This window comes from Tetrao urogallus, assembly GCF_951394365.1.
Source record: "Tetrao urogallus genome assembly, chromosome: 2".
In the NCBI taxonomy this organism is placed as follows: Eukaryota; Metazoa; Chordata; class Aves; order Galliformes; family Phasianidae; genus Tetrao; species Tetrao urogallus.
Genome location: NC_136814.1, coordinates 15,024,462 through 15,042,414, shown reverse-complemented (window position 1 = coordinate 15,042,414; position 17,953 = coordinate 15,024,462). Strand labels below are relative to the sequence as shown.

Here is a 17,953-nt window from a genome sequence, read left to right as displayed (position 1 = left end):
ATATTTTTGTTTTAGGAATGTGTAAGGCATTTGGTAAGTTGAACGGTACGTTCTAGGTCACAGACTCATCAAACTGAAGTCCCTTCCTTCGAACTGTCCTCTTCCCCCTGCAGAAGGAGAACAGAGGTGAGTTACTCAACAGAGTCCCAACTTTGCTGTAGGATAAGCAGCAAAGCATTTTCCAGATGGGCCAGATCTCCCCTTGTGGGCAGGGAGAACACTGACCACCACCCACCACAGCCTCAGGCATTGCCCAAAGCCGGCCAGGCCAGATGGTTTCTGGCAGTAGGATCCCCACTGCATCCCATTTTAAACCACCACAAGACACACTCCTGCAACCTCCACCAGTGGCAGAAGGGATGGCCAACTGCCACAGCTGGGGCGTCTGTCCCAGTCCTGGGAACAAGTACCTTTTCATGAAGTTGTTCTTTCAACTTCTTCACCGTTTCTCTCTCTTTGGCCAGTTGGTCCTGGGTAACCTTCAGTAGCTCCTGTAGTTTGGTTGCCGCCTGGCCCAAGTCCCTTGTTAGCTTTTTTTCTTTTTCAAGTCTTTCCTAGATGGGAGTGAAAAGAACCCATATGCCTCAGCCTCCCTGCTCACAGGGGACCCAGCAACCCCAGGGACAGCACGGGCTGCAAACTTCAACAGAGCACAGTGACCACAAAACTGGTTGTGGTAACGTGCTCGCCAGAGTTCAAGGAGCGCATGGACACTGCTTTCAGACACAGGGTCTGAAATTTGGGTAGTGCTGTACAGAGCCAGGAGTTGCACTCAGTGATCCTTACAGGTCCCTTCCAACTCGGGATATCCTATGGTTCTGTGACCTCCCACTCTACAGGAATCCCAGCCTGTATACGAGCTCAGGCAGTCAGCTCAGAGCATCACCCTACCTTGGTCAATGAGGGGCTGTGACTCATAGCCTGCTGTTCTTCAGCCCTATCAAAGCTTACTGACTGCAGAGGGGCAAGGAGAATCTTCCTTTGGGAACTATCTACCTTGCTCCACCACCCCCATTGGGGATGAATCACGCCCCAAGTTCTGCCTGGATATAGCTTTGGCCATCCTGGCTCAGCACCGAGCAAGGGACCGGGTCAGCTGCATCACCTTGAGATGCTGGGCCTCCTCCGTGTCTGAAGTTGCTGCGTTTTCAGCCAGTCTTAACTTCTCCAGCTCTGCTTGCAAGCTGCACGCTGAGCTTTGTGCCTGGAAGGGGGACACACTCATTAAACACCAGCGCACAGCCGCGGGCACCTCCTGCCCTGGCAGCCAGCACGTCCTGGCCCTGCTGTAGAGTTGGGCTATGGAGCCGCCAGCAGACGGCTGGGTGCACTGCATCCACCGGGAGGGCAGCGCTTCTTGGCCAGGAGCATGAAGAGCCCGGCCATCAGCACTCCTGACCCAGCACCCACCTCCTCCAGCTCCCGCACCAGCTTTTGCCTCAGCTCTTGTTCCTTCTCCATCAGTGCCTCATTCTGCTCCAGCTGCATTTTCAACTGCATAGGAGAGGGGAGAAACGCGCAGAAAACAAAGGAAGAGCTGATGAGGATGACAAGCCAGTGGGGAGCTGGGCCGTACCAAAGAAATAAAGCCCAGAGCTTTCCCCAGGGCACAAAAGGGCAATGGGTAAAGAAGCTGGGAGGATGGCCACGGGGAGCCTGGGCACTGCCAAAGTTTGCTTGCTTCTTGAGCAGCACAACAAGGAATGACGTATGTGGCAGGTCCTCGTGTGTGCCAGAGCAGTGCCCGAGAGAAGGTTCCACAGTTAACAGGATTAAAGGAGAGAGACAGAGCTCAGCGTGCGGCAGCCACCGCTGCCAGCAAGAGGTGTTAGCCTGCAAAGGAACAGCTGTGGATAATGCCTTCAGCCCGGCTCCAGCAAGATTTGCAGAGCCTCTATTCCTACATAGGGTCTATAATCCTAATCCTCAGCCTCCTGCTGGAAACGGTTCCCATGCAGCCGTGTCAGGATGTCCTCTTCTGCAGCCTGTCCTGCTTCAGAGAAGACCTTCAACATGCAGCTGAAGGGAGCGAGGCCCAGCTTCCCACAGCCTCCATTGTCAGACCCCATACACACAGGACAGGAGACAACAGCAAAGCCACGTGCAGTTTTCCATGCAGTTAGAGACAGGGGGACAGGACAAGGGACACAGTTAAGGATCAGTGACCCTGCGGGCAACAGTCTCACCACCCTAACCTCAAAGGGTGTGGGATCGCCCAGGTCAGCTTGTGACCCCGCTACTTCTCCATCCTGCACGTGGCTCTTCATCTCACTCAGCTGCTGCCTGACCTGGAGGAAGGACCAGCAAGCTTGCCTCAGTTGCACTGTCCTGTGACAAGATCCATATGGACCTGCAGACCAGTTTTGTCAGCCCTTCTACTTGCACACAAGCTGAAATGTTGGGAAAATCATCTCAGGTTCTGCATCTAACATGGGCAGTTTGAAAGATGAATGTTTGGATTAACAAACAAACCCTGTCCAGAAGAAAGGAAAGGTTTCTGAATGAACACAAGCAAGTTCAGTGCTTACAGCCGCCTGCCCAGCTAATGAGATTAAAGCCAGTGACCATCCAGCACCAAGCTCCCCAAAGAGCAAAGGCTGCACCAGTTTGTTCAGTGAGTCAGATGATGGTGAGCTCCAAACAATGAAGCACTTCCAATATTAAAATGCAAAGCAACAAGTGCTGTCTCACAACCGAAGTAATGATTGAAAAAACAAAAGCCCTCATGGTTTTGGCAGGTCTGCTGGCTCTCCTGGCCCTTTATCCCAAGCCTCTCTCCCACTTACCTGCAGAAACTCAGCCCCATCTTTTAGTCCTCTAAGCAACCTCTATGCACATGGCATACACAAGCTAATTCATCCCATCTAGGGTCCCAGGGCAGCACCTAAAGCCCTACTCCAAGTGTCTGTGAGGGGTAATCAGTCTCCACTGTGGGGAAGGCTGGGAGCACTATGTGTGCCCATGTGATGACTGTGCCTTCCTCCTGCCTCTAAACCTGCAGAGAGGAACAGGGCACCAGCAAGCAGATGAATCCTGGGTTGTGGTTTGTGAGCTGCCCTGAGGCCAGGCAGCAGTCCTGCATGCAGGCAGATGAGTCCCAGCGGTGCATCACCCCCTTACCAGGGCCAGCTCCTTGCTCTGCTTCTGCGTTTCTGTCTTTGCTGCCTCCAGCTGCTCTTGGGACTCTGATAAGAGCTGTCTCAGCTGGTGAAAAGAAACAGGAAGCAGAGGTGAGGAAGAGCATTAGAGTTTGGGCTTTTATCTCCAGCCACATCTCTGAGAGGCTGTGGCCCACCTCACAATACACAAGTCCTGTTCTGGCCACTCCCCATCCCGTTTTGCTGCCCTCTGATCTCCCAGCCCCATTGTCAGCCCTTCTACTGGTGCCCTCAGAGAGGTAAAAAGGCAAACATGCATATGTACTTCATGTTGGAGCTCTGCAGCCCAGGGAGGCATCGTTACAATTCAACACCATCTCAGAGAAGCAGTGATAGCATCACTTGCTAATGGCTGCTCAAAGAGGCAACTGTGGGACAGCTCCACCTCACCTGAGCCACAGAAATCCCACGGGGTACTGAGATGCAGTGGGCATCTCCATATAGATCTCCATCCGCCTGCCAACTCATCCCAACACCAGATGCCCACAACCCAGACTGGAGCAAACATCTCCAGCTACTTTCTCTTCATTTGCAAACCTGCAAATTCCCCAGGGCACTCCTCAAATGCTCCCCCAAAAAAGTGGAAGGGTGGTGAGTCCAACTTAGAAGAAGCAATATTTAAAGTAACATCTGCCACACTTACGCCTTCAACTTCTTTTGTGTAGTTTTGGCGTTCAGAGCTGGCTGTCTGCAAGTGATTTTCCAGTTGCGCTTCCAGGAGAGAGATGTATTCCTTTAGCTGGATTAAAAGGGAAGAATGCAGAGGGGGTTGAGGTGCCAAACACCCTGGACCCATCCCGTGCTGCAGCCCACCTTCCCCAGGGTAGGTCAGGAGATGGGCTCCCATTCAGCGCAAGCAACAGCACCCATCTGCCCAGTGCCTGTGCCAGGAACACAGAAAGCCAAAAACCTCACCTGGTCAGTGCTCTGCAGCTCTGTTTTCAACTTCTCTATCATGTCTTCAAGGGATTTCAACTGGAGTTGTGACTAAGCCAAGAGAAAGAAAAAATCATCAGTAGAAGGCATTCCCAGATTTATTTTTGAGAGAAGGACATCACGGTTGCTGAATTATTTGAACAGAAGAATTCCCCCGTTCTCCACAGAGAGGCAGAGCTGCTCAGAGCCTGCCCCAGCTGCCACGTCCATCCCAACACACACACACCAGCAGCCACGTCATCCCCATGCAGCACAGCTGCCGCCCTCAGTGCCAGACATCCAGCAGTGGAATTAGAGATCTGTACAAGAGCTCTCCCACCTCTCTGCAGCCCCTTAAGAACCTACAGGATGGGGAGCAACCAGACCATGGGAAATAGCTTTATTTCAGTTCTGCATTCAAGAGGATACTGAAGTCAGAGATAACTGAAGTCAAAAGAGGTGTGACCAGCTAAGCCCTCCCAGACCCCAGCTAAGTCACAGGAGTTCAGGACACATGCTTTCCCCCAGACAGTTGGAGAGCACTGGCTCTTCAGCAGCAGCCAGCTGGCTTTGTAGCCAGTGAGAGAGGTACCCAAAGCTAGACAGACAGCTGGACCAAAAACTATTCACAGTACGTGGCTTGGACCTCAGTTCTTTTCTGAAACTTCAACCAAAGCCAAACTCAACCTAGATACCAAGAGCAAGCCAAGTCCCTGAAAATAGGAGTCCAAGAGCACGGCACGTGCCCTGACTCAGCCAAGCCAGCACCCACCAGGAGGGCTGAGTCTGACTTCCAAGCTCCAGAGCTGAGATTACTGAAGCAGTAACGTAGTTTCCCAATGATCATGCCTGTACCAGAGAGCTGCAACCCATTCCTCCAGTATACAGTGGGCAGGAAGGCAGGAGTAAGAAGGGTTTAAGTGAGCTTCGTGTCTGTTAATTTTGTGACAAGAGGTAGAAGAGAAAGGTCTCATGCCTCAGAGACCAAAGTTGGCAGGAACAGATAGGGTCACCATCCAGTCTGCAGCCAACAGCCTCTCTGCTCCACAAGCAACACACTCAGATGTCCCAAAGCACACACCTTTTGGAGTTCCTCTCCAGAGACAGTGAGCTTTGCTTTCCACACCTGCTCTTCCTCCTCCACACTCTTCTGCAGGTTTCGCAGCATTCCTTCCTATTGAAAAAGCCACAGCTGAGCCCAAGCCTCCTGCAGCCCTCCCAAATGGAGCACCATGGCAGTCACCAGGGCTGGGTGCCATGGAACATCCATCTCTTCTCAAAAGATTTGAGCCGCTGCAATTTGGGGCAATGCATCAGCAACAAAACCAGGTGGGGCTGGGGACACCCAATTCCCAAGCTGCCTTAACCCCTTTGCTTAACAGCGCCCTTGCACATGCCACTGTGCCTCAAGCAACATCCAGGAAGGCTTCCAACTTGATTAGAATGGATACAATTCAGGCCTGTCCACTTCCCCTGTCTCACTGGGGAATAATCATCTCCATGGCAGCGCCAGCATACTGTGCAAAGCCCACCAGCAGCCCATGATCTGCTGGGAAACTGAGCTGTATTTCTAGCAGAAGACCAACATATTACAAGGAGCTGTAACTTACTGTCTCTGCAAGGATAGCTCTGTACTGCTCGCATTCTGCTTGTAAAGTGCTCTGCGCTTCCTCTGCCTCTTTCAGTTTAAGTGCTGAATCCTGAGAAGGGAGATGGAGAAAGAGAAATGAGAAAAAGAAAAAAGCGACTTAAGCACTCACTTGCCCCTCTACTTCCCAGCCCCCTCACTTACCACAGGCTCTGTTGTAATTGTGTGCTGCTTTAGCACGTCCACAGCCTTCTCCTTAAACTCTTGTAGCCATGCCTCATAATCCTGAGTTTGAAAAACAGGACAAGGAGGGGAAAAGAAAAAAAAATGTTTAGATGCCTGTCATTCCTACATGGCAGAGACTCTGTAAGGTGGCTGGAATGATAGGAACCCACCTGTTGTGACACAGTGACTTCTGGGAGCGCAGAGAGCAGAGTCTCTTTGGTTCGTGTCTGGAGCGCATCAAGCTGGTGGGCCAACTCCTCCTACAGGAGGAACACAGAGGCATGAGGTAGAGGACTTGGGTGCTTGTGGGCCAGGCTGGCAGCACCAGCCTTGCTTTTCTGTGCCTACACAGGTAAGCTGGCATGGGAAAACCAGCAAGCAGAGAACATGGCCTCTGAGAATCACTAAAACATCCCTCCCCCTCCATCCACAGTCCTGGTTCCCCAGTGGCAATCTATAGTGGATGCACAGGCCTCAGGACAAGACCTGAGGAAGCTGTCGAGAAAGTTAAACCAGCACTGCTCCTAAGACAAGGCAGGCAGCCCAGAGCAAACAACTGGTGGCTCTGGGGAGGCTGAACGCTTCCCCTACAACACTGGCACCACTACTGAAGAGAAATACTGGGCTCACCTTTGCTTTTGTAGCAGCAAGTAGCTTTTCCTCGCATGCCTTCTCCAGCGCGGTCAATGCTTCCACTGCTTTCCAGTTCTTCTCACGAAGGTCCTGCCGAGACCACACACACAAGGCTTATTGCCACACACCACGCTGAAGGCCGCCAAGCTGCTTGTTGGCACTGCGGAGGATTTCAAAGCCTCCATTCAGGAAAACGGGCAGCCCGCCACTTTTGCCGAGGATCCCCCATCCCACCACCCACATGCACTCCCTTCTCCTCCGTCCCTGCAGCTGCCCAAAGCACCAGGCTCAAATCCTCCTGCAGGAACAAAACAGAGCAGGATGGAGACCAACTCCAAAAGCAGCCGTCGGAGCTGCCTGAAGAGGACACAAGCCTAGCGGAAGGCTGCAGTGTTGCCTCCAAATAACTCATGCAGCCTTGCAGTAGAGGGAAAAGGAGCAGGTAGGCAATGAGGAACTGCCCTGACCCTGCTGGACAGCATTTCTCTGCTTTATAGGTCCTGAGCCCAGGAGGACAGAGGAGGGACACCTCCAACCACGCAGCCCATCAGCTGAAGCACTCGAGTCATGCACCCTGCCAGGGCCCTCCCAATCTCCAGCAGACAAAGTGATACCCCAGTGCTCCATGGGGCTGAAAGAGCCCATGCTGCCCAGAGAGCAACTGTTAACATTCTGACCCCAAAGATTTGGGTTTTAGAGGAAAAAGAATCTGAGCAGCAATAGTTGAGCCCAGTTCATTCCACATACGTTGTTTTTTATCTTCTGTTGCTCCATCGCCTCTCGCAGCTCTGCTGCTTCCCTTTCCAAGGACAAGAGCTGGTCTGTTTTCTCCTGGAGCCTGGAATGGTACGATGAATTGCATGATGCAGGAGTGAGCTTCCATCTCCTCCTTCCACCCCAGGCAGTGAGCTCTGAGTATGGGACCACAGCACTATTTGGGATCTGCTCTTGGATTTACAAGCAGTGGGAAGCTGAACTTGGATGAAGAGATAAAGGGAGCAGACTGCACTCGCTGGGATTAAAACCAGGAAATGAAAGACCATGGCAATGCTGGAGTGGGATCCAGTTTTCTTAACAGCAATAATAAGCAAGTAGTTGTCTGGCTGCACATCTAGAACAAGTCAACAACTTGAGCCAAAGGCCACAAGCTCTGGATCATACAACTGGAACCACACCCAGCATGCTTCCATTCAGGGCTCATTAGGCTGAGACAGCCCGCAGCTCCACATTTTGAAGGCATCATCCTACTATCTCCAGTAACCACAAATCAGCACCACCAACTACACATCTCACAGCCCATAGCTTCCCTCCACAGCCTCAGGCCCATCATCTGCCCCGAAAGAATTCTCATCTTGAGCAGAACAAGGGAGATTTAAGTCCTTGACACAAATCACTCAAATATCTTGGGGTCCCAGGACCTCAGATTGATCAGGTGCCCTCCTTTAGGAGAACTCTGGGTGCTTGCTCTCAGCAAGGGCACCTCAGAATTCCTTCTGCCACAGACAGAGCCTGACCCTTCTCGGAGGTGCCCAGCACATGGGCGAGAGGCAGCAGCCACAACTTGTGGTGTGGGAAACTCCAATCAGATGCCATGAAATCTTTTTTCTCTGATGCAAGCAGATGTCAAACAGAAGAACAGGGACCCAGAGAGGTGGTGAATCTCCATCCCTCAAGACATCCCAAACTCACCTGAAATAGTCCCCAAATCCTTGATCTGGATAACCCAGCTTTGAGCACAGGCTTTAATTAGAAACACTGCAGGTCTTCATCCACTTTCAGCCCCAACAACTTCCCCAGCCAGTTGTACATGAACAGTTAGCCTTCACGTGCCAGGCAGCAATTAAACTGTCACTTCAGAATGGATTGGCTGTTATTTGGGGCCAGCAGGCCAGCACTGGAACCAATTAATACCTTAAACAGCTGCACTGACCAGGATTCACCTCATCCTGGCTTCACAGTCCCCCTAGGCTGTCTAACAGGGAGAGCAGGAAGTACTGATCCACACAGCTCAGCACTGGGCAAAGTCTGGGATGCACTGACAGCAAGTTGGAAGAAGAAGCAGTTTGTATATGCTAGAGAGCACCCAGACATACCTTAGCTGCAGCTGCTTCATTTCTGCTTCATTGGCTGCCTAGAAACAGAGAAATCACTTTCATTATCTTCCTACACAAGTGATGCAGATCAGCCATTTCAGTGGTACCCCAGGGAAGATCTGCTAGCAGATAACACAGATACTAATATCACAGTGCAAAAACACCTGGTTGGGCCTGGTGCTAAGAGCTGAACCACCCACTTCCAGCTGGGCACAGTCAGATCCCTTCCACATCTGTCACAAAGCAATGCAACCCCCTTTCCTCCTCTCACCCAAATTAAAAATGCACAGGACCTGCAGGTCTCTGTCTTTTTCTGCCTCCCTCATCTGGCCTGCTTCCAGCAGAGCTTCGATGGATTTGATTCTCTCCAGAAGCCTCGTGTTCTCTGAGCTGGCATCCTGCAGTTTCCCCTTCAAGCTGTCCAGCTCCAGCAATTTGCTTTTGACCTCTGTTTCAGAGCTCAGCAGCTTGGTCTGCAGTTCTGCCAGAGGAAGGGGAGAGAAATACACTAAGGTAGTACAACAGACTTAGAGACTCCCCATCCTGCTCTGCCCTAGCACAACCCTTGTCCAAAGAAGTCTTGGCCATGGATGCCTTCCAAGGGCATAGAATAGGCAGGAAGGGATGTGAGACAGCACAAGCTGACACAGGACAGAGGCACTGCAGTGGCAACCCAGGAGAGGATCACAGCCTCTTCCTGCAGCACCAGCCATGTACCAGCCCCTTGTCTTGCTTGTATTGATGCTAGAAAGCCAAACTCATCCCCAGGTCTACCCATCCTGCCCTCGACAGCCCCATCCAACACTCAGCCTCAAAAGCTCAAAATCTGCTGCTTTCCAGCTGCCCCACAGCTATCCCTGTGCTGTTTCATCATCCTCACCAGCAATGCTCTGCTGCTGCCCTTTGGCCTTTTCTGCATCTGCTACCAGGCTCCTGTAGCTGCTCTGGGTTTTGCGAAGCTCGTCGCTTACTTCATCCAATCTCTTCTGGAGTGTCACCTCCACTTCTCTGTGTGTAGCCTGCGTGGCAGAAAAAGAAGGCTTTAAAGAGCATACCAGGCACCCTGGCCATCATGCTAACATCCCCCCCAGTCTGCAAGGGAGCTAAGTGCTGAAAACCCTCTGAAAGCCCCAGTCATGGCCCTGCATGTGGCAGGGGGGTTGGAGATTCATGATCCTCGAGGTCCCTTCCAATCTTGGCCATTCTGTCATAGAAACATAGAGTCATTAAGATTGAAAAAGACCACTAAGATAAGATCATCATGTCCAACCATCAACCCATCCCCACCATTATCCACATCACTCAGTGCCACATCTCCATGGTTCTTTAGCCCCCCCCAGGGACATTGACTCCACCACCTCCCTGGGCAGCCTGTGCCACTGCCTCGCCACTCTTCTGAGAAGAAATGTTTCCTAATACCTAACCCAAAAGCACTGTTACACAGTGCACTGCAGGAAGCCTCCCCTTTGCACAGCCCCAGTCGATGCTCAGAGCCCAAACACCCCATGCTCGGCAGCACACACTGATGTCTCTGAACTTCTCTGTTGCAGGTTTACTCTGGCAGGCATTGCACAGCTCTATTTACTGACCACACTCACAGCTGCCGCCGTGCGGTGGGGGGGAGATGAGGAGAATGTCCTGCCAGCAGCACACAGGATATCACAGGAGCTCCTTACACCAAGGAGGTCATCCTCAACATTTTTAGCTCCCAGAAAGCAGATGCCATGCAGGCAGCTGATGCCTCAGCCCAGCAAGTAGAGGTCTGACACTGCCATCAGAGAGACTCAGACGCCCAGCCACGTGTTTCCACAAGCAGTGGAATTTTTCATGTGGTTTGGGCCAGAGAAGACTTTTTTTTCCATCTTAGAAAGCAGCAGAGGAGAGGCCAAGATGTGTGCTTAGAGGGGGAAGGCAGAAAGAGGAGCAAGGAGCATGAGGCACGTGCTAAAAATCAGCAACTCCACACATCACACCATTGCAATGCTTTGTGTGGAAAGGACAGGAAAAGGCAACCAGCAGCCCAGAGCTTGTGTGCATGATGCTTCCAGAACTGCTCTGAGCTTTGAGGCCCTGCAGTTAGTATGATGGCTTATGCGACCAGCATAAGCATGCAACAAGCTGACAGCCTTTGAGAAGTTCTCCTAAAAGCCTAGAAGTTGGTGCTTTAAGGCAGCTTCTGCCCTCACACCAGTACCGTGCTTTCATCACCAACCAGGCTCCTTGCTGTCTCTGTTGCTTGACTGCAAAAGCAATAGGGGCTCAAAAATGGTCCATTGAAAGGAGGACTGCACCCTCAGGCATGCAGAAAATGAAGAGGTAGGACACTGAGTGCCTACACTGCTCCCAGATCCTGGCTTAGCCAAGCCCCAGCACAAGCACTGTCCTACCAGAAGATGCTTCCCCCTGCTCGCTGGCAACACACTGCTACCACAGCCTGCCCCGAGTCTGTGCTTGGGAGGTGGCCTTTGAGCACCCAAAGAAATAAACAACCCAGCCACACCCTGGTGACAACAAAAAAGCCACAGTTCTATCTCCTGTGCTAGCATTAACAGGCCTGAAAACAGAGCTGCGGGTTCACTCTCTCGCTCTCTCATCTGCACAAGCACAGACACAAGCTGGTGCAGGCCAGCAGGTTTCCCATCACATCTCAGGGGGTTTCTACAGAAAAGAAAGGAATACTGCTGCAGAAAAAGCCCTCCTTCTCCCAGGTGCTCCTCTCCCTCCTGCCACCAAAGCTCGAACCACCACCAGGAGGTGGTGCCTGCCCATGTCTGGTCCCGCAGGACCAGGCAAGGCCAGATGCTCCCTGCCCATTCAGCACCAACACCCAGCAGCACATATAGTCTGGGTTTCCCCAACACCTTCACACCAGCCCCACAGATGTGTGACAAGAATGGTTTTAACTAAGTCTCATGCTGCCTGGGCTTTGCTGGTGATGCTACAAGAAAGCCACAATGCATGTGACAAACTAACACAGGGGAGACTATGAAGAGATCTGCAAAGCAGTTTGCTTTCCAGCTGTGGATAATCATCTCTCCACAAGCTCCTTTGATGTCCCCACATCCCACGAAATTCAGTTACTCTTAATGATATCTGAGCCACTTGGCCCCTAAACAACCTGGAAAGAGACAATTTTACTGAGTAGGGTAAGGTATGTGCATGCATGTGGGCACAGAGCATGTCTGCACAACCCCAGCAGCATGCACATAGCCTCGTCTCCCAACAGCTAACTTCAGTTTCTTACAGCCAGTGTCCCTCACAATCACCCTCCCTGCAGAAAGGGGGGTGGAGAAGCCAATGCCTGACATGAGCACTTTCCCTTTTGAAGGCTGGCACAGGGAAAGAGCTGTCTGTACGTATACGACACTTTGCTCTAAGCAGCTGCCCATTTCCACTGGAAAAAAAAAAAAAAAAGAAAAAAGACCTAAGGTCACAAACCCAGAACACTGCAGGACTTGGCTCTCGCAGCAAATCCTCTCTCTCTGTCCAACCCTCTACAGTTTGCAGAGAGAATGACCAGAAACACATGGAGATTAAGCAACTCAGACAAGATCAGAGGGAAAACATTTGGCAAAGCCCCACACTCCTGGTTAGCTCAAGCCAGCTGTCCCCCAGCCCAGGCTGGAGCTGCAGCTAGCACAGACCCTCCTGCAGGGCACCAAGCCCAAGCTGGTGGAGCAGGCTGGCAGCGCCTGCCTGACCTGTAGCTGCTCGATCTGCTTCTCTGACGCTGCTGCTTTGATCTCCCAGCTCTTTTTCTGCTGCTCCTCTTGCTGTAGCACCTCTGATTTTTCAGACAGCTCTTTCATCAGCTTGTTGCATTCTTGCCGTAACTTGGCCAGCTCAGCATTTTGCCTGGAAAAAGCAGGGTTCTTTTAGCCTGCAGGACAGTCAAGTATCCTTGGTATTACTTACAGAGGAATACAACCGCTTGTGGGCCTGATATAGGACTCGAAGCATTTCAGTGGTTGCATTTTCCTATTTCTAGGGCCCGCCTGGTTCTTCAGGGAGGGGGTGGAAAGTTGACAAATCACTTTTTAAAAGCCGTATTTCAATCACAGGAGACATTCCTTTCTTATGAAGTAGAAGACATGAGGATCTGTGTTCCCAGACACAAGAGGAAGTTCTCTAAGCATCTGGAGTCGAGTCTGTAATTATTTTACTGCTGTTAATCACCAGCTATTTCACATTTTCTATAAAAAGGAGTGTGAAATTCTTCTATCTAGCTCATATTTGTTCTACAGGCATCAGGCACGTCTCAGCTCCCTGCATCGTCACCCGTTTCAAAGAGCCAGCTGAATTTCCTCTTGGGTCAGGATGTATGAGCTCACCTAAGCAGGGAAGGGCTCCAGCGCCTCCTGCTCCCTCCTCCCTCCCACTGCCTGCTGGCTGAAGCAGCAGCACAGGTAGCCCTGGGCTCACAGCAGAGGGGGTTTCCCCTGTCCTCCCACAGTATCACAAGCCACAACATGGGAAAGACATCTTCATTTCCTGCTTGACCCCAAAAGCCATTTGCAAACACTTCCTCACTCCCACTCCTACCTCTAGCCAGCAATAGGCTTTGCAGGGAGAGGTCCCTTCACTAAGTGAGAAAGGCCAAACCCAAAGGAGAGCTAATCCCTGCTGCCCAAAGGCGGTCTTAGCCTCTGCCCCCACCCCAGCCACAGGCTTACTTGCTCTCCGTCTGGCTGGTGGCCTGGTTGAGCGCATCCCTCAGGATGGAGTTCTCCTGCTGCAGGCGAGCGAGCTGTGTGTTGGGGCCATTCTCCAGCTGTTCCTGCAGGGCCCGAATCTAGAGCAGCCCAACAGAGGTTATACTGCTTTATGGAGTGCATGCAATATCCCGGTTCAGCCTGGGACATACACACGAAGGATGTGCCACAGAGCTTTGCCCCTTCATCAGTCTACAGATACCAACAGCCCCCAGAACATGAGGTCTCATTAAGATGCTCCCATACACTCACTCCCCCTTGAGCAACACGGTTCATTAAAGCCCACATTGAAGAACTGAACATCAAAGTCACTCCCACCTCCTCAAGCGTCAGATCTCTCCTTGCACCACTCTGCATCTCCATGAACCCCAGAAAAATCATTAGGCAGCAAGAAGAGGACATCCAGTAGCCTACCTTTCCCTGGAGCTGCTGCGTTTCATTAACATGGTCCTGGTAGCTCGCCTGCATCCGTGCCTGGACAGCAGTGATCTCCCGCTCGCGGGTGACCAGCTGCTCCTTCAGCTTGTTCTCGGTGGCTGCTGCCTTGGCCCTCTCAGCTGCCAGTTCCTGCATGGAGAGAAGCTGCCTGCTTAGTACTTGAGGCTCCCGTTTCCTCCTTACAAGGGAGCACAACACTTGGCCACCTAATTCAGAAGTTCAGCCATTTCAGGGCTACCAGCTACCCGGGCACCCCTACACCAAGGCAGCACAGCCAAGCTAAGTCATTCAGCACTTATATTTCTACTCGCATCTTCTTTTGGGCTCTGTGGCCACTGGATGCCACTGTTGTTCCACAGTGGGCTAGCTGTGAGAAAGCAGTAAAACCATGGATTTTTTCTCCTGCTCGTCAGACAAAATTTGGGCACAAAGCAGGAAAAAAAAAAAAAAAAGAGCACCCACCACCCCTTGCAGAAGCAGAATTAGTGCTCGATCCAGCAGTTGGAGACCCTGGGTGCAACTAGATGATCTTTAAGGTCCCCTCCAACCCAAGCCATTCTGTGATTCTATGACTACTGCTGGGTGGCTGGGCTATGTTGTATGGGCTGTGTGGGACAGTGACACAACTGTGCTGGATGGCTTTGCCCTTTCCTCTCCCTGCCGCATAGTCCTGCCAGTAGCAAGGCAGAGGCAAAAGGACAAAGACTGTGGCCATCTCAAAGGAATGAGATGTGGGGACTAAGAGGCTCACGGCCTGGATGCTTTGTCAAAGTGGGGTGAGCCACCGTGATGCTGGGCAGGTTGCACAGTGCTTACCTTGTTCAACTCCCGCAGCTTGTTTCTGGCAGCAGCTGCATCCTCCTGTTCAGCACTGAGCTGCTTCTCCTTCTCTTCCAGCTGGCGCTTCAGGACAGCGACTGGGTCACCCTTCTGCGTGGCCTGCAAAGTGAGGTGGCACATGAGCGGGGACCACCATCTCCAAACCCACTCTCTTGCTCCACAGGCAGAAGCCATCCAAAGTGCTTTGACAGGACTTCCAATGAAGCTTCAGCCTCCAGAACTGAATCGTGGGGTCAACAGGACCCCCAGCCCACCCAAAGACTTGGAGCTTTCCCTGCAGCGGCTTGACAGAGGCAGAAGCAGCAGCAGTGGGTGGCCGTGAGGGTGCCCACAGCCCTACCGTGTGCCAGGTGTCCTGCACGATGCCCGCTCTCTCTGTCAGGATCTCGATGAGCTGCTGAGCCTCGCCCTCACTGAATGCCATGCTGCTGATGGTGGACACCAGTGTCTTGTAGGGCAGGTAGAGGGGCCCATCCGAGTCAGCAGGTGCTAGGGAGAAAAAAGGGGGAACTGAATCCACTTTAGGATGATGGCAGAGCATCCAAATCCGTCAGCAAGTTTCAACCCCAAAACTGATGTTTAAAATTAGCAACCAGCCCAATGTGTGCAGTCCAGAGGTATCTCCTGACCTCAACCACTTTGAGATTCTAGGATTCCCTACTGCTCTGCTAACATGAAGGGCTTGGGGTCCCTGGAGCTGGGCAAGGAGTGGGCATCAAGGTCACCCACTCCAGCAGAACCCCTGCTGGGGACACAGGGGCCTCTGCCAGGCTGTCCGGGGCCAGTTCCACTACAGGGCCCAACTGGGCCCAGCAGCCACAATGGTGGCAGCACCTCATAAAAAACACATTTAAGAAGGGGCAAAACACTGCACTGCTCAGGAGCCAGGCTCACATTTCACTCATACGGATGCAGGACAGCACATCATCTCCCTCAACCTGGTTCTGTTGGGTGGAGCATCAGCAAAATGTCACCCATCTCCGGCCAGCATTGTGCAAGCAATCTTTGCACAAGGAGGGCATGACACAAACCTCACAGCTGGCAAACGGGCCTGGGCCAACCTGCCAAACCACGGCACAGCACAGCAGCCTGCTTCAGCCTGGCTCTGCTCTGCAAAGGGAAGCCTACACCATGCCGAGACGATTCACCAATTGATTTTGAGGTGGAAACCTCACGCCTCACGCCCTCACACAGCATTGCCCTGGCAGAGCTGCTAAGGGGAAGCACAGCGAGGTTTGAGCCACTTCTCACACCCAAGGAAACATGTGGCACTGCAGACACAGATCATTCCTTGCCTGGAGCCCCAGGAACAGAGCTCACTCAGCACTACCACATCAGGTACCCTCACGTGTGTCAAGGGGAGCAGCTCCTACTACCAAAGCTCGTGACCCGGGATCCACGTACATATCAACCACTTGTAAACAAGCTTTCCTGCAATGCAGGAGGCTGAAAAAAAAAGCCACACAAGAGGAAAATACCTCAATCTCCTTCTGTCAGGTTTGGCATTTGTTTCAGTGCCAAGGACATGTCTTTGAACATCCCAGTTTTTATCTGCAACAGGATAATGTATTGCTTCTGCCTCCAATAAAGTGAGAGACCACAGCAGGTACCAAAAGGCTGTCAATAATGCTTTGGTCCAGCTACAGACAATGTCGTGGCACAAACACTGACAAGAGCTCTCTTTTGGAAGCACCTAAGACATCAGTCCTGGCTTTTAAGACATGCAGGATCTGTACTTCACACCCAAAGGCACAGATGTTCAGAGCAACCCAAAAACTACCTAAGTGAATAAGTGATAAGAGCTCATCTCCAATCAGCGTTGCCTCAGCCTACAAGAATCATTTACCCAAATAGCAACAACATAAAAAAAAAAAACAAAAAAACAAGCGCAAACCTCTTCAAATTGGTGCAAAGATTAGCAGGAATCCAGCTACAGAACTGTGCCTACATCTATTTACACCCCAGTGAATACAGGAGCTCCTTATCCTTGTTTTCCACCCTGCTGACCAGCACCCTGGCTGCCGCTCCTATCCCAGAAGTACCTGGAGCTCCCATTCATTCCTGGTATACAAAACTGCTAAGAGATCCCCAGTACAACAATGAATCCTATGAATCCTAGAGGAACCTATAGCTTGTTAATGCCTGTGTGCTGAGCTAAGGAGATAAGCACCACGCAGGACACCCAAAAGCAGGAGGCAACACATTACAGACTGAAAATAAATCAGTAAGTTGTTAACTTCAATTCTCCTTCTCCTAGAGAGAATGGCAGTCCAGAACAAGTTCCTCCCAACCAACCTCAACACATACCGTCCATCTCACCAGATGCAGCCATTTTACAGTTACCCTGTTACCAACTGGGAAGAAAAAGAAATTAAAAGTCTCAGAACAGGACAGCTCTGTTTTAGCAGTACTAAGATGCTGTGTTTGCTTACCCGGTGGGAATACATGCAGAGGAATTTGGCCCTACCTGGTTCAGCCTTCTTCTTGGATGCAGCCTTCTTCTTGACTGGCCCATCATGCTTCTGCTCCTCATGGGTTGGAAGAGCCTCAGGTTTTTTGATGGGGATGGAGCTGACAACCGGAACACTTTGCTGCGTGCCAACTGGTGGCACAGCCACAACAGGTACCTCCTTAGGGCTCACCTCCAAGACAGGAGAGCCTTTGGGAACACTGGCAGGAGGAGATGCCAGCACTGGGCTAGGAGCAGGTTCTACCTTTGCCACCTTCTTCTCTTTCTTCCTCTTTTCCTTAGGAGATGGAGCAGGTTTCTCCTTTTCCTGGGGGGGCACTGACACCGCTGGGATCGGAGATTCAACTGTTACAGGCTCTGGCACCACAGCAGGCTGAAGAACCACATCCTTGGAAGAGTCAGTCACTTCCTGAGTAACTTGCTGCTCCGGTATCTTTCCATTAGGTTTTTCTTCCTTTTTCTTTGCTTTTCCTTTTTTCTCAACAGGTTTTTCCTTCTTCTTTTTCTCTGTTTTGTGCTGGTTGGTCTTCTCAAGCTCCTTGCGTTGCTTTGCCAAGGCTTCTTCATAAGAAGTCTCCTTCATTGAGAAGGTGGACACCAGGAAGATCCCAATGGCTGATATCACCATAAAGCCTCCAAAGACCACAACACCCAACGTCTGAGGATCGTACACATCCATCCTGCCTTATTCTTCTGTGCCTGCAAGACATCAGAGCAACAGTGAGGGGAAAACCAAAAAAACGCAATCACTTCTGCAAGGGAATTAAAAGAATTATTTGTGTTTCCAAATACCACCGTGCACTGAAGACTCATGAAGAATCATGCTCATGATTCACACACATCTGGGGAGGGCTACCAAGCTGCAGATCATTATGCTTGTG

At 51.5% G+C, this 17,953-nt stretch overlaps 1 protein-coding gene across 1 annotated transcript; it reads right to left on the bottom strand.

Annotated features, from left to right (window-relative positions):
- Positions 1–68: 68 nt before the first annotated feature.
- RRBP1 (ribosome binding protein 1) lies at positions 69–17,751 on the bottom strand (the record flags this gene model as incomplete). Its single annotated transcript, XM_079550499.1, has 23 exons — positions 69–107; positions 411–554; positions 1,106–1,204; positions 1,411–1,494; positions 2,196–2,288; positions 3,121–3,204; positions 3,802–3,897; positions 4,074–4,145; positions 5,155–5,247; positions 5,684–5,773; positions 5,866–5,946; positions 6,057–6,146; positions 6,517–6,609; positions 7,267–7,357; positions 8,613–8,650; positions 8,906–9,093; positions 9,493–9,631; positions 12,314–12,467; positions 13,286–13,404; positions 13,739–13,891; positions 14,579–14,701; positions 14,943–15,091; positions 17,070–17,751. The coding sequence occupies 23 exons, from the start codon at positions 17,749–17,751 to the stop codon at positions 69–71; spliced, it is 2,994 nt and encodes a 997-aa protein (XP_079406625.1).
- Positions 17,752–17,953: the final 202 nt, after the last annotated feature.